Source organism: Rhinolophus sinicus, linkage group LG14, assembly GCF_036562045.2.
Source record: "Rhinolophus sinicus isolate RSC01 linkage group LG14, ASM3656204v1, whole genome shotgun sequence".
Classification (NCBI taxonomy): domain Eukaryota; kingdom Metazoa; phylum Chordata; class Mammalia; order Chiroptera; family Rhinolophidae; genus Rhinolophus; species Rhinolophus sinicus.
This window is the reverse complement of record NC_133763.1, coordinates 28,426,527-28,440,602: the sequence shown is the minus strand read 5'-3', so window position 1 is coordinate 28,440,602 and position 14,076 is coordinate 28,426,527. Positions and strand designations below refer to the sequence as shown.

At 34.7% G+C, this 14,076-nt stretch overlaps 1 protein-coding gene across 2 annotated transcripts in view; it reads right to left on the bottom strand.

Moving 5' to 3' along the window:
- Window positions 1-680: 680 nt before the first annotated feature.
- Window positions 681-14,076, bottom strand: part of PRKDC (protein kinase, DNA-activated, catalytic subunit) — a 270,539-nt gene continuing 257,143 nt past the window's right edge. For both annotated transcript variants that reach the window (XM_074318994.1, XM_074318995.1), the window contains exons 77-86: window positions 10,796-11,000; window positions 9,676-9,743; window positions 7,606-7,826; window positions 7,272-7,364; window positions 5,008-5,097; window positions 4,727-4,798; window positions 4,451-4,652; window positions 3,647-3,835; window positions 2,890-3,029; window positions 681-2,290 (exon numbers count right to left, since the gene is read on the bottom strand). In XM_074318994.1, coding sequence (XP_074175095.1) covers window positions 2,086-2,290; window positions 2,890-3,029; window positions 3,647-3,835; window positions 4,451-4,652; window positions 4,727-4,798; window positions 5,008-5,097; window positions 7,272-7,364; window positions 7,606-7,826; window positions 9,676-9,743; window positions 10,796-11,000 — 1,485 coding nt within the window. In that variant the 3' untranslated portion in view covers window positions 681-2,085. The remainder of the gene's footprint in view (window positions 2,291-2,889; window positions 3,030-3,646; window positions 3,836-4,450; window positions 4,653-4,726; window positions 4,799-5,007; window positions 5,098-7,271; window positions 7,365-7,605; window positions 7,827-9,675; window positions 9,744-10,795; window positions 11,001-14,076) is intronic.

The window sequence follows — 14,076 nt, the reverse complement described above, 5'->3', positions numbered from 1 at the left end:
AGCCACATTACTCTATTTCTGTAAGATGTGGTGTGAGGTGAAGAAAATCAATCAATCTGTCCACCTCTGGGAAAAAACTCGCTGCTTGCCTTTGAACTCTTACATTTCTGATAAAGTATGTGGCTCCTACCTTTAAAAAATGCTTAATAATTTAATAAAATACCTAATAAAATATTAATATTATTCATATTTACTTATAATCAGTAGAGATGTCTTCTTTTATTTTTTGGTTTTCAAACCAAATATTTTTTTTAACAATTAAATTTATTTGGGGTGACACTGGTTAATAAAATAAGCTTCAAATGTGCAATTCTATTATACATCATCTGTATACTGCATTGTGTGCTTACCACCCAAACTCTAATCTGTCACCATATATTTGACCCCCCTTGCCCTCTTCATCCTCACCTCAACCCTTCCCCTCTGGTAACCATCCTTCTGTCCTCTATGAGCCAAATCAAATATCTTTTTTCAGCAAGAATCACAGGATTGAAGTTTGGACTACAGGTATGATTCAGACATGCAGTCCCTAAGCGTGTAATAAGGACATTTACCATCCTGATTAATTGTGCAAATATCTTATGAATGCTGTATACTGTAACTTTCTTTTTATTGCACTCTCATAGGTTCTGATGGACTTTTCAAGCCAACAGCTTTGAAATTGGACTCATACACAGTCATATGGTAATAATGAACTTTTACTGACATGAAAAGTAGTTGTTAAAAAACAGGGTTTCCCATAATATGGGAATCTAATTAATGAATATCTCCCACATTATCAGGATTCAAGTGAAAATTATGGTTAATCAGTTGTTACAGAAAATGATATATTACAATGAAGTCAACTGCAAAGTAGACTTGTTTGGCTGTTTTTATGCTGTAGAAAAAAAACACAAAACTTGTGTATATTGGTTTTCACATACATGATCACTTATTTTTCCGTAAAGATGAAATTACTTTGGTTGAATAGATACCATTTGTTGAGAACATCAAGGTTTATTTTTAATGTCATAATGCATTCAACCTATAATTATCAGAATAAATTTGCCAAGTAATATAACAAAATATAAGATGAACATTTTGCTTTTGAAACTGCGTAAGAGCTATACACTATTTTGTGAAAAAAAACTTTAATGTTCCATATTCTTAAGATTATTATTTCTCAAAAATCACACAAGTTTCCAAATATAAATGTTTGAAGAAAACAATAACATAAAGTTCAAAGCCAACCTGAAAAACGTTCCAGGTGTGTGGAGAATTAAAAGAAGGGCGTATTTACACTTTGTAATTTGATCTTGCTGTTTTAGAATGCATCTTTTTTCTTCAAATGAGGGATTCATTTCAAAACAGGGATTTATTTGATTTTCCTAGAATTGAAATGCTTAGTATTATCCCTATATTATACCTGGAATTTGTGAAGTTATCCTGACTCTATCTATCTTCTTGTTGTGGATCAGAGTGGCAAAAGTGAGTGCTAAGACCAAGTTTTTTTTAAATCTCTTCTAAATAGTTTTTCTTCTGGAGAACAATTCTATCATAAAATGTTAATACTAGAAGAGAATAAAATGAAAGAAAAAAACCTACAAAAATATCCTCAAATATCAAATGCAATCATTTCTAAATATAATAATCCATAATCATAGCTTTACCTGTTATTATTCCTGTACTAATATAATGTAACAACATATCAGTTAGGCTATTGGCTTTATTCTCACAAAGTCTTAGTGATGAAGTCTGGGTGTTATTTCCAATGTGCCATGATTACCAATGAGGACACTGAGTGGAATGTTCACATTTATAACATAAATTAAGATAGCTGGTTTACCTAATCTTTATAGCTGTATAAGCCTGGATATATATTTTTCTATTAAAATTCTATTATAACCCTAACCTAATCTTTGATTATAACCTAATCATTCATTCATATCAATATACACTTATTTATCACGATGTTGATTAAACTTCTGCTAGAAGACTGTATCACTAAATAGACTCTCTTTAAAGCTTCAGGAAAATCAACTCATTGAAAATTTAACAGATTCTTTGAACACTTTCACGTTTTTTATCTTCTGACTTCCACGGATCTCACATCCAGGGCTCCCATCCTTCCCAAGTCCTGCCAAGGATATTAGGGTCTGTTGCCTGGTCAATCAAGCACTTTACTTGAGCCTCTTCTGAAAGTCCACTCTCTGGTTCTTGGGCACGAATGTTGTGATCTTTGTTTCCTCGTGCTACAGCCATATAATCTTCAAAGGCAAGTACCTTCTCATGGCCCAGAAATAACTCATCACTGGAAAAAAAATTAAACAAGAACAAAAACATAAATCATGCATTATTTTTCCTTCCTTCCTGCATTTCTAGTTATCAAACATTCCCTCTCATCACTTATAGAATATTTTCTGCTGCACATAACCTTGAAGTCAAGAGATTCAATTTATAGAAAAACAGAACATGAATAATGCTGCTATTAATGTTTATCTACAAGTTTTTGTGCAGGCATATGTTTTCATTTCTCTTAGATGTATACTGAGGAGGCCAACTGCTAGGTCAAATGATAATTCTATGTTTAACTTTTTGAGGAACTGTCACTGTTTTTTCACAGCAGCTGCATGATTTTACATTCCTACCAGGAACATATAAGGGCTCCAACTACTCCACATCCTCACCAACACTTGTTATATTTTTTTATTAATGGGTGTGAAGTGGTACCTCATTTGCATTTCTCTGATGATTAATGATGTTAAGCATTCATTTGTAAAATGAGAATAATAGTGCTAACATCATAGACTAAATGTGAAGTTCTCAGCACTTTATACAGCATTTAGTAATTCTTCAGTAAATGGTACCATCTAGTGTTCTGATTGTTTTTTCCACAAATAATAATCTTACCAAGTAATAACTGCTGGATTGGCACCTGCTAACTTTCTCTTAGCATAACATATTTTCTGCCGAGGATACCAATTTTTTTCAGTTACATTTATTTCTTGAATCCATGATCCCCCTTTTTTCAGCATTTTCTGTTCAAAATTCTAAAGGAAAAGAACATGATTATTTCTGCTTACTGTAACAGTATATATGATCACATTCAAACAGATTAAACAAGTAATGATCTTAAACAACTATCTCTATAACTACGGAGAACTCAATAGCTTTTTATACAAATTCTAAAGATAATACATACAACAGTGACCATGATCTCGAGGGACTGCAGTTAAGCTTAAAATATCACTCCCTATGTAAAGGACACCACTGCTAGGCTTCATTCTTTTGGGCTGTATTATGAAAAACTCTTTGAGATTTAAGACAACACTGTCTTTATGATCAAGGAAAACCTCATGCAGAACAGATTTAAAAATAAAAGTTGTCTCCATGAGAAATGGAACCCACCATCACCAATGGGTCCATATTTCCTCTCCTAGTTAGAAACACATTCAATTGAAACAAGTTTTCTCCAAATAAAAGTATATTCCTTATCTGGTTTTTAGGCCAAATGACCCCCAAATGTTAATTTCAATAAATGCTTTAAAAAAAAAGTAAATATTTTAGGAAACACAATTTGATGCATTTCCATCATATAAAAGTAGATGCCAGATCAATTCCTGGTACACTGTAATGAAAGTAAAGAAGTACATATAAATCACCCTACTTTCCAGTCGAAGGAAGGGTCCTTTACAAAGACGTCCATGGTAGTAGTAAGCAGGTCAGGGTATGAGCGGAAGGCTCTCAGTGCATGCACCATGACACTGTAAATAACACCTGTTTCTTTCATTGGTAACATCAGACTGATAAATTGGCGAGTTAGACGAAAAGGCATCAACTCAGGGACTGGCAGAAACTAAACAGAAAAAAATTCATGCAAGAAATAGAATATGTGAAGTAAAAATCTCAAAGTAACAGGCACAAACAAAACATCCTCCCATAGTTATAATTCACGTTTAGTGAGAATATGAACTCCTCTTTTCTTGAAATCAGCTATACAGATATAAATTTACTATGTGCAAGAGTAATCACACAATCATCCTTGCAATGCAAAAACCTTTCAATGCAAAAAATGTGCACAGGACCACACAGCCTGCAGAGATTTAGAAGTACAATTTAAAACACTCAGAGTTTAATGTCAGAGAAAACATTTGTATTATATCTTGTACAAAACAATTTGCTTACGGGGTTTCATAAAAACTTCCACATAGTTCTCCTTATAGGAACAGGAACACATTTTATTCTTAGCTTTGATTAAATAACTTATCACACCTTCCATAAGCCGACTGAAAAAATGAAGTTGAAGTTGAGAATATCCCTTTCTGAGAGGATTTCAAATTTAATGACCATGACAAAACTGACCTAACTGACATGTCATTTCTTCTTTAAAACTATCCATTTCCAGAGGGTGTTACAAAGTCCTAGGACAATTCCAAACTAGCCAAGAACAATGAGAGCAAGAAGAGCATACCTGAGTAGCTGATCCAAATGCATGTCCAAAGTCAATTCCAATCATTGCGCCTGTCTCCATGCTTATCATGAAGTTGTTCAGATGTCTGTCTCCGATACCCAGAATCCAGTGGCTAATGCACATCAGAGCATGAGAGCTAGCAAAGTGGGTGCGGAGTGCCAGAAAGGCTTCAGGGCCCATGCTCATCTTCAGAAAGGCCCGCCTGGGAGAGGAAGACAAAACTCTGGGGTCTCTGCTACGCCACCAGCTGGCTGATAAAGTCAGAAGTATACTTACTTTAAGAGACCAGCAGGCACTTTACTTTCTCTTTTTCTGAAAGATGTGACTGTTTCAGTACGACTAGCTCCCCTATGATTTAATTACAGGAAACATCTGATTAGAACAAACTTCTCATGACTGGAAATTTAAAATTCTTTGTTTACACTGAAACTCAAATAAAAAATAACTAGATTTTGATGATCTCTCTGAGGCAAAACTTTCTAAGAAACAAAAGGATATACGCAACTTTGAGGAGCATGAACTAATCAGTAAAAAGAAAAAAATCAAAACAAACTTACTTATACATTAGCATGTAAGCACCAACACCATACTTTCCAGACATCTTTGTCAGCCAGTCTCTATATTCAAACGGTGGTGCTTTGGGATCACTAACCAATAGGAAAAACGGAATAAGCATTAGGAAGATATTTAGCATGATGATTTCAGAAGCATAGAGAACCAAGAAAAATAGTTAAGAGGCAGGGAAAAATAAATATGACTTTTAATTGTATTTAGTATTAATGCTGAACCCATGTTACTCTGGATCTAGAATATCAATATATCATTATGCATTCTTAATTACTAAAGAAACCAAAGCTATTTCCTATGTAAAAATCCAGGTACAAAACAATTAGATACAATAATTTTCCCACTTCATACAGAGAGGAACAAGATGACCTGAACGTAAGTGTTGAGACTTAGGCATATGGTTCTAAAAATTTGATCCTAGAAAAGAACCATAACAGGATGACAATACTACATGCAACTTCTTTAAAGTAGGCAAGAAATGTTAAGCCATATTACTATTACAAACAAAAAGACCACAAATTATATAGCAGACAGATTAAGTCTGCTCTTGTCATTACTTAAAACATTGCCATACTCTTTTTAACCATTTCCAGTATGCAGATACCTATAAAATCTATATTAAGAATATTTTCTTAGATTACAATGGATTTGAACTGAATTTAAAAAGCTGTTCTTAATAATGATTCATAGGCAAAAGGCAGTAACTGGGCAGTTAGAAACAATGTGATATTTGTTTAGCCACTTTTGAGTTTATATAAAAAGCTTTAACAAATTTTTCTTAAAATCTAAAGATAGAACAATTTCACAACATATTACTTAGGAGTTCAATCACTTAAGGTGAACCTTTTCTGAGGTCCTACTATGTTAATTTCATAAATAGGCCACTTGATTTTCACCTAAACTCTCTACTTTCAACTGGGATGAAAATCTTTAGTTTGGAGAACTACATGTAAATTAAGAAAAAAATAGCAATGTTTTTTAGTAATGGAGGTTAGAAGTGCTTTGTTTTAAAAAGGTAGTGGGGAAGTAATTTATACAATTTTGTATTTGAAAAGCACCTAAAACTCTATTGATACTGTTTATCTTATGCATTTTACATTACTATCCCATGTTGCAAACAGAGGCATGAGAACAAGGGAAAGGCAAGTCACTTGTCCAAGATTCCCCTTGTGAATTACGAACACTGTGAGTTAGCACCAGACCAAGCTCTGGATTTTCTGACTCCGGGAAGTACTGTTTATCAGTTTCCCTGTCTTCCAGAGAAGGCAGAAACAATTCTAGGCAAAGGACTCAAATGACTGGAATTAAAAGTTGGTAAACACTGTCCTATTGAGCAAACTCTACAAATAAGAGTTTGAAAAGAATACGATTAATTTTACAGACATCATTCCTGACTGATGACAATATCGTGTAAATACTTTCAGGAAAGAATGAGTACAATGAAAAGAAATAGGCCTTAAAGCTATTTGTTAATATTTCCCCTTCCTTTATTCTACAGCTTGTCATTAAAACTTGTCGACTCCTTCTATAGCTTGTCATCAAAACATGTCAACTCGTCCTTCAAAATGTCTTTCAATCTTGTACTTTTTTCTTTACAGAAACAAAAACCCCTTCTGATTAAAAAATACATGTTCACTGAAGAAAAGTTTGAAAATATAAAAGGATAAAGAAAAATAAAAAGCACCTATATTGTGACTTAAGTTAATCACTAATAATCCTAGTTATACCACTTAGATGCTGGGTGACTTAAAGCAAGTTACTTAACTTTTCTGGGCCTCAGCTTTCTCATCTGTACAAAGGTGATCTTACCTTGTAGATTTTTCTAAGAAATAAATGACTTCATACATATTAAGAACTGAGACTAGTGTCTAGCACACAGAAAATGTTTAATGAAATGTTAGCTGTTAATCTTATTATCTTATTATTTATTCATATTTGTTTTATTTTCTTCAAGGTTTTTTTTTTCCCACCAAAGTTAATACTTTTTTTTAACATTGTGGTAAAATATATGCAACTGCTGTTTAGAACCTTCTACTCCATTTAGTCTATTCACCTAACCAGAGGCACATTAAAGACTAGGCCAGGATTTGGCTGAGAGCACCAATTAAAAGGGGTTCTAAGATGTCACCGGAAACATGAGGTGGAGGAAATTGAATTTCCAACAACTCTTCTCAGAATGTTAAAACTAGGCAGCAGCAGGCTGGCTGGAATGGACTTGGGCAGAGCTAGAGAAAATATTTGGACTCCACATTACCTTAGGTAAGCTGCTTTCTCCTCTTGTGACATGTTACTCAAAAGAAGTTCCTTTAAGGTAAGAGTATTTTCAATCCATTCAATTAATCCTAATCTGAAAAGGAGAATAAAAGGTATATGAATACAAACTTAAACTGCTTTCTTTAAGATAAAAACTGTAAGTTTAGAAGTGTTTATTAGTTCTTTTTAGTCTCTGTTATTGTGAAATCTAAACCACTGAATTGTCAAGTAACCTCCAACCTCATCTTGGCAAAATGAAACAAAGGATTTGGCCCAGCGTAAAATTCCCATTCATATAAATCTACTCTAAAATGACAATGCCCATGTGGTCATACCTGGAGGTCATGGGTATTACGTGGTATGTCTTTAACTGCATGTTTCTCTGACTACAGGCGGCATCTCGGGAAAGAAGGACATTCATGACCTCGAAGAGCTGCTCAATGCGTTGGTCCTGCCGCAAATCTTCACCTCCCTTCACAAGGAAAGGATATTCTCTCTCATCATGGCCTCGGATGATGATACGCTTTGGTTTTCGGATAGAAGCCATTATTTTTATCTTTAAAAATTAAAAATAAAATTTTTTTAGGTGCAGCCTGAGAAATTAAGAGAATAGCTCATCATATCATCATCAAAAAAGTAAGGCTGGTTGGCACACATTCCTCAAAGAGACCTCTCTTTGAAGACTGTCAGGTGACAGAAAAAAATAGAGAACCTAGTCAGTGAAATATTTCTGTTACCTGTTCATGCCTGTAATGTTGTGCCCACAGAATTTCACACCCCTGGTTACAAATAATTCCTTATAAATGTAGATATCCTTAGCAACAAGCAACATACAACATTAACTTTCTACTTAATTTTACACAAATCTTATAATAGATACACACACATATAGTCTACTCTTCGAGTTTATTATATCCTTAAAAATGATTGATGTTAAAATACTGGAAACATACTAAGAAATTCAATAAACAACAGGATCAGAAAACTACACATGAGGTTTGACAATTAGGTTCACGAACACATTCTAAAAAAAGTGCTGCATACCTCATTGCTGAATATCACTACGGTCACCTTCAAAGTACTCCCCTTGAGAAACTATGCACCAATGCTAGTGCCTAGTCCACCCTTCAAAGCAATTTTGGAACTCTTTTTCTGGAATGGCCATCAGAGCTGTCGTCGTATTACCATTGATGTCCTGAATGTCACCAAAATGTCTTCCTTTCAATATTTCCTTTATTTTCCGGTAAAGAAAGAAATCATTGGTGGCCAGATCAGGTGAGCAGGGAGGGTGTTCCATTACAGTTATTTGTTTACTGGCTAAAAACTCCCTCACAGACAGTGCCGTGTGAGATGGTACATTGTTGTGATACAAGAGCCATGAATTGTTGGTGAAAAGTTCAGGTCGTTTTCATCTAACTTTTTCATGCAGCCTTTTCAGCACTTGCAAATAGTAAACTTGATGAACGGTTTGTCCAGTTTGTCCAAATTCATAATGAATAATCCCTCTGGTATCAAAAATGGTTAGCAACATTGTTTTGACTCTTGATTTTGGTCGTGGAGAATTGGCTAACTTCCACTGTGCACTTTGACGCTGTTTCAGGGTTGTATTGGTACACCCATGTTTCATCACCAGTGATAACATGGCCCAAAACATTGTCTTGCCTCTCCAAAAGGTCTTGGCAAACTTCGACTCGCCTTTGCTTTTGTTCATCACTGAGCTCCTGCAGGACCATTTTTGCACACACCTTTCTCTTGCCAAGAGTTTCAGTTATGATTTTCCTGTTTCTCTGTTGATGTTTACTTGGTCTACTATGCTTCTCAGTCAGCTCATGATTTTGACACACAATGCGATGAATTTTTGCAATGTTTTCATCAGTTCTGCTTGTTACTGGCTGCCCTGACCTCTCTTCATCAGTGACACGTTCTCTCCCCTCAGAAAAACATTTAATCCATTTGTACACCGCTGTTTTCTTCATAGCATTATCCCCATGAACTTGGACTAACATGTCCCTGATTTCATTTCCACTCTTGTCAAGTTTAGCAAGAAATATGATGTTTGTTTGTTGCTCTATTCAATCTCAGATGTTCTCATCATGGCACAGAAAACCACGCAACAACAATTATAAATGCCACTCAGGAAGACACCGCCACATGTCAACATGAACACAGCTGTGAGACACTGAAATACCAAGGTCATGAAACCTTACCGAGCTGTTTGTACAGTGCTGCCAATGAGTGCATGGTGGAAAGTTTGCAAACATAATTCTCACACCTCGTAGATTTGAGACCAACAGGGGAAGTTAACTGCCTTTTCTTTAGTAAAGACAAATATTCTCATAAGAAATAAATGCCACATACTAAGAATCCTAACTATGGTGACTGGGGTCACAAACACCAGCACCTACCCGCTCATCAAATCCAGCGATTCGTGCATGGTATTCTGGCACTGGCTTTCCTTTGCCATCATACTGACCTAAGACAAAACAAAGAAGCCTTACTTAGGTATAGTTTGTTACAGAACCCTGTATTTTAAAACATATGTGCTGACCTAATTAAAAAAAGCTAACCTAACATGATAAAATGTTTTTCCCTAAAAGTTTTCATTTAAAGAAAATGGACTTTAAAAAAAGTGCTATTATTTCTCAATTTGACTAATGGAAGTTATCTTCTTATTCTAATGGAGCAGACAAATTCCAAACAGGAAAAATAATGCATTGAGCTAGAACACTGTATTATTTCAGAGAATCAAGCTACATATTGGGAGGCTTACATTTTCAATTTTTTTTTTAATAAGAGTTTATTTGAGCCAAATTCACAATTGCCGGGAAGCAAAGTCTCAACAGACTGAGAAAATGCTCCTTACGTTTTCAATGTTTTTATTGAAATGACCTGTGTATGCAATGCACAGCTGTTAATAATAACAAAGGAAAGTGTTTTTCCAAATATGTTTCTTTATATCCACTGGAATGAGAATATGAGTAATGACATTGAAACATTTTTTCTGTCTGGCAAATTCCAGGGCGATGAACATGGAATACAGAAAGAATGCCTTTGAAAAGTCATGCTGTGTTCACATCTGACAACTTGCTGTGTGTCTCCATTCTTAATGTCACAATTCTTTTTCATGAAGATAAGTCATTTATCATTACCTTGTCACTTTAAATGGGACCAACATGTACATCCCAGGAAATGATTTGCATCTATACCTATATTATATTTCCGAGGAAAAGTTATTCAGGAGCAAAGCATGAGTATGTTTAGAGGAAATTACAAGTTACCATTATTATTAGAAATCTGAATACTTGTTGTCATAATCAGAAATATGGAATCAGGAATAATTAAGAAAACTATAATCTAATTAGACATTGAGTAAAGTATACTAATTCACAGTAATGATAAAAAATATAGTGAAACTTTTAATCTTTTTTAAAAAAACCAGTAACTGTCAAGATCCTGAAATTATTTTAGAAATCAAAAGTCTCGCAGTATTCTCCTTAGTTTTGTCACTCCTAAAGGTTCACTTACCAGGAATCTCCAGCTCATTTCTCAAGAATTCTATTCTGAAGTCACTCATCCAGGGTGAGCATTCTTTCAGATTCCCAGGTGGCTTTGAGTCTTTGCACATTTTTAAAAGTAGTGAGTTGGCAATGTCGTTGAAGTCACAGAGCTTCATTCCAGGTAGCTTAGAACCCCCTCTCCCAAAGTGTTTATCGAATTCTTTTCCAAAAGCCTGAAATTAATAATAATTTACCTTAGTAATAGTGTTTAAGGGAAATTTGAACTTTGGAAAAGTTTCTAGGCTTATGAATGTTTATAATAAATAAGTATCCAATTATGTAAGTTTTTTCTTGTGCTTTCACGATTTATAGTTTTGCTTTCCTTGAATGTTTCAGTACTCTATAAAACACCTGAAGCCTGTCTTCTGTTTGTTTGTGTTTCTTTTAAAAGATAGAAAGCATATAGTTGGTAGTGACTTCTAGCCATAAATTCTAATAAGGGCTGTAAAAACCTGGAAAAGTCATTTAACCTTTTTGTGTCCACTGTCTAGTTACTGATCTACATCACTGTGATAACAGGAGTAATCAGGAACAAAGCACACACAAAAATGGAGTAATTCAATTAATAAGAAGAGTCCATAATTATTTATCACAGCTGAAGAGAAAAATATTAGAATGCTACTTTCCTTAGCAAGCCATTATTTGGATCATAATCCAGTACAAACATTAGATAATTTATATTTCTAAAAGCAATTATTAGAAGTACTTTATCTTGGAACATAGCAAATATTTCTTTGTATTAGTCTCTACTCAAATATTTAAATTATAATCCTGATATAAAAATAATAAACAAAAAATAAAACTCAAGAGTATTAACAGTGACTTAAATAGTTATCAATAATTATCCAATCATCTTTAATTAGAAATGTTTACCAAATTTAGAACTAACCCCACAACATAAATCTGGTATAAATGAAACATATGCTCTATGTTAAGACAATCTACTACAGGAAAACTGACATATATAAAACAAATTTCTTCTTTAGTCTATAAATGAATTGAAAGTACAAAAACAATCTGAAATTTTTAGAATACGTGGAAAGATTGGCTATTTCCCAAACATAACCAGCACAAACAACATATCTGAATGGCATAATGCCCTTAAAGATTCTCGAAAGTGAAATTTGGGGCAATTCTGTTTTGGTAGATTATTTTAATTAATGCAAATTATGCGTTGATTTGGTACAAAGCAGAAAGTCCTGGATTGATTTTCCAAGGTACTAGAAAGTAACCTAAAGATAAGTATCATGCCTGGTAGGAATAATGGAGGTAGGTTTCCACCTCTCGGACACTGTCCCTTGATTAGGGTTGGATGCAGCTGTGCTCAGCAACAGCTGGGAAGAATAGTGGTCTATAATAGATTTTCAGCCCAGAGCCTTATGGTATCAGCATGCAGGGAAAGGAAGTGGCCATGAATTCAAAGGGACAACATGCAGTCTTTTCTGGGGGCTATGCATAATTGTTCAACATGAGACAATGAAAAGGATTGCTGCAGACATTCTCACATTGGTTGAGAAGACAGACAGGTAGCAAACTACCCTGTTTCCCCGAAAATAAGACCTAGCCGGACCATCAGCTCTAATGTGTGTTTTGGAGCAAAAATTAATATGAGACCCAGCCTTATTTTATTATAAGACTGGGTCTTACAATAAGATTAATGTAATGTACTGTAATGTAATGTAATATAATGCCGGGTCTTATATTAATTTGTGCTCCAAAACACGCATTAGAGCTGATGGTCTGGCTAGTTCTTATTTTCAGGGAAACATGGCATAGTGAAACACCCTCACTCTGGGGTAGGGTCCAGATCCCACTGGAGAGCAGGGTAGATTAGGGAAGGCTGCAGCAAAGAGGTACTACTGAAATAAAATCTTTTCACAGATGATGGATTGGTCCTACTAAACTGGGAGACTTGGTTCTAGTTTCCAATCTGCCACTCTCTGTTTGACACTGGGCAACTCACTTGTTTTTCATCTCTAGCTTCTTTGTTTAGAACAAGGTTTGGCAAACTATAGCCCAGAAGTAAAATACAGCCTACCGCCCATTTTTATAAATAAAATTTTATTGGAATGCTGCCAACCATGACTTTCACTTAATACTCTCTAGGGTTGCTTTTTCACTATAATGGCAGATGTGACTGTGACAAGAGACTTGTGACAAGAGACTGATATGGCCTGCAAAGCTGAAAATCTGGGCCTTTACAGAAAAAGTGTGCCTAAAAGTTTCTTAAACCACTGGTTTAGGGAAAAAAACCATAAACACCTTTCCAAATATAGTATTCTAAAATTTTATAAATTTTATTAATGCTAGTACATTTAAAGTATGTGTATTTCCTGTTCTGAGACTCTTGCATACCTAATGTGTAGTAGTACTATGAAACAGATTTGATATGATGTGAAGCCTAACACATGTCATAAAATGAAATACAGAGGCTTATGGTTTTACTTTCTCTTTTAGGATACATTGTTGGTCACATTTAGGTAACGATAGTCCTATACATTCCTACATTCATTCATACCTCTAAAACTACCATAAGTAGGTATGATCCAACAAAATCTACCTGTACTTATCAAAACTATACCATTCATTCATCTAATTAAAGATGCCTGTTTCACACTAGGCAGTATGCTAGGTGGAAAGAAAAGATGAGGAAGACAAAATCCCTGTTCACAAGTCTGATTTGAAAGGCATAACTTAAAGGGAAAGTTATAAACATGGTTTTCCACTCCTGAGGATTCCCCCACAAACACTTGTACACTGATATTCACAGCAGCACTAATTATAAGAGCTAAGAAGTAGAAACACCTGAAATGTCCATCAGTTGATGAAAGGATAAACAAAATGTGGCATATCCACACAGTGGAATAATATTCAGCAATAAACAGGATGAAGTACTGACACGTTACAACAGATGAACTCTGAAAACATTATGCTGAGTGAAAAAAGCCAGGTCACATATTGTATGATTTCATTTAAAGGAAATGTCCAGAACAGGCAAATCTATAGAGACAGAAGTAGTTTAGCGGTTGCCTGGGGATGGCAGGAGAGGGGAATGAGGAGTAACTGCTAACAGGTGTGGGCTTTCTTTTTAGGAGTGATGAAAATGTTCAAAAATTGATGTGTTGAGCTGTTTGCACAACTCTGTGAATATAATAAAAAGCACAGCAGTGTACATTTTACATGTAGGGTATGTGAATTATATCCTAATAAAACAGTTATTAAAAAAAAAAAAAAAAACAACAGAAGGGA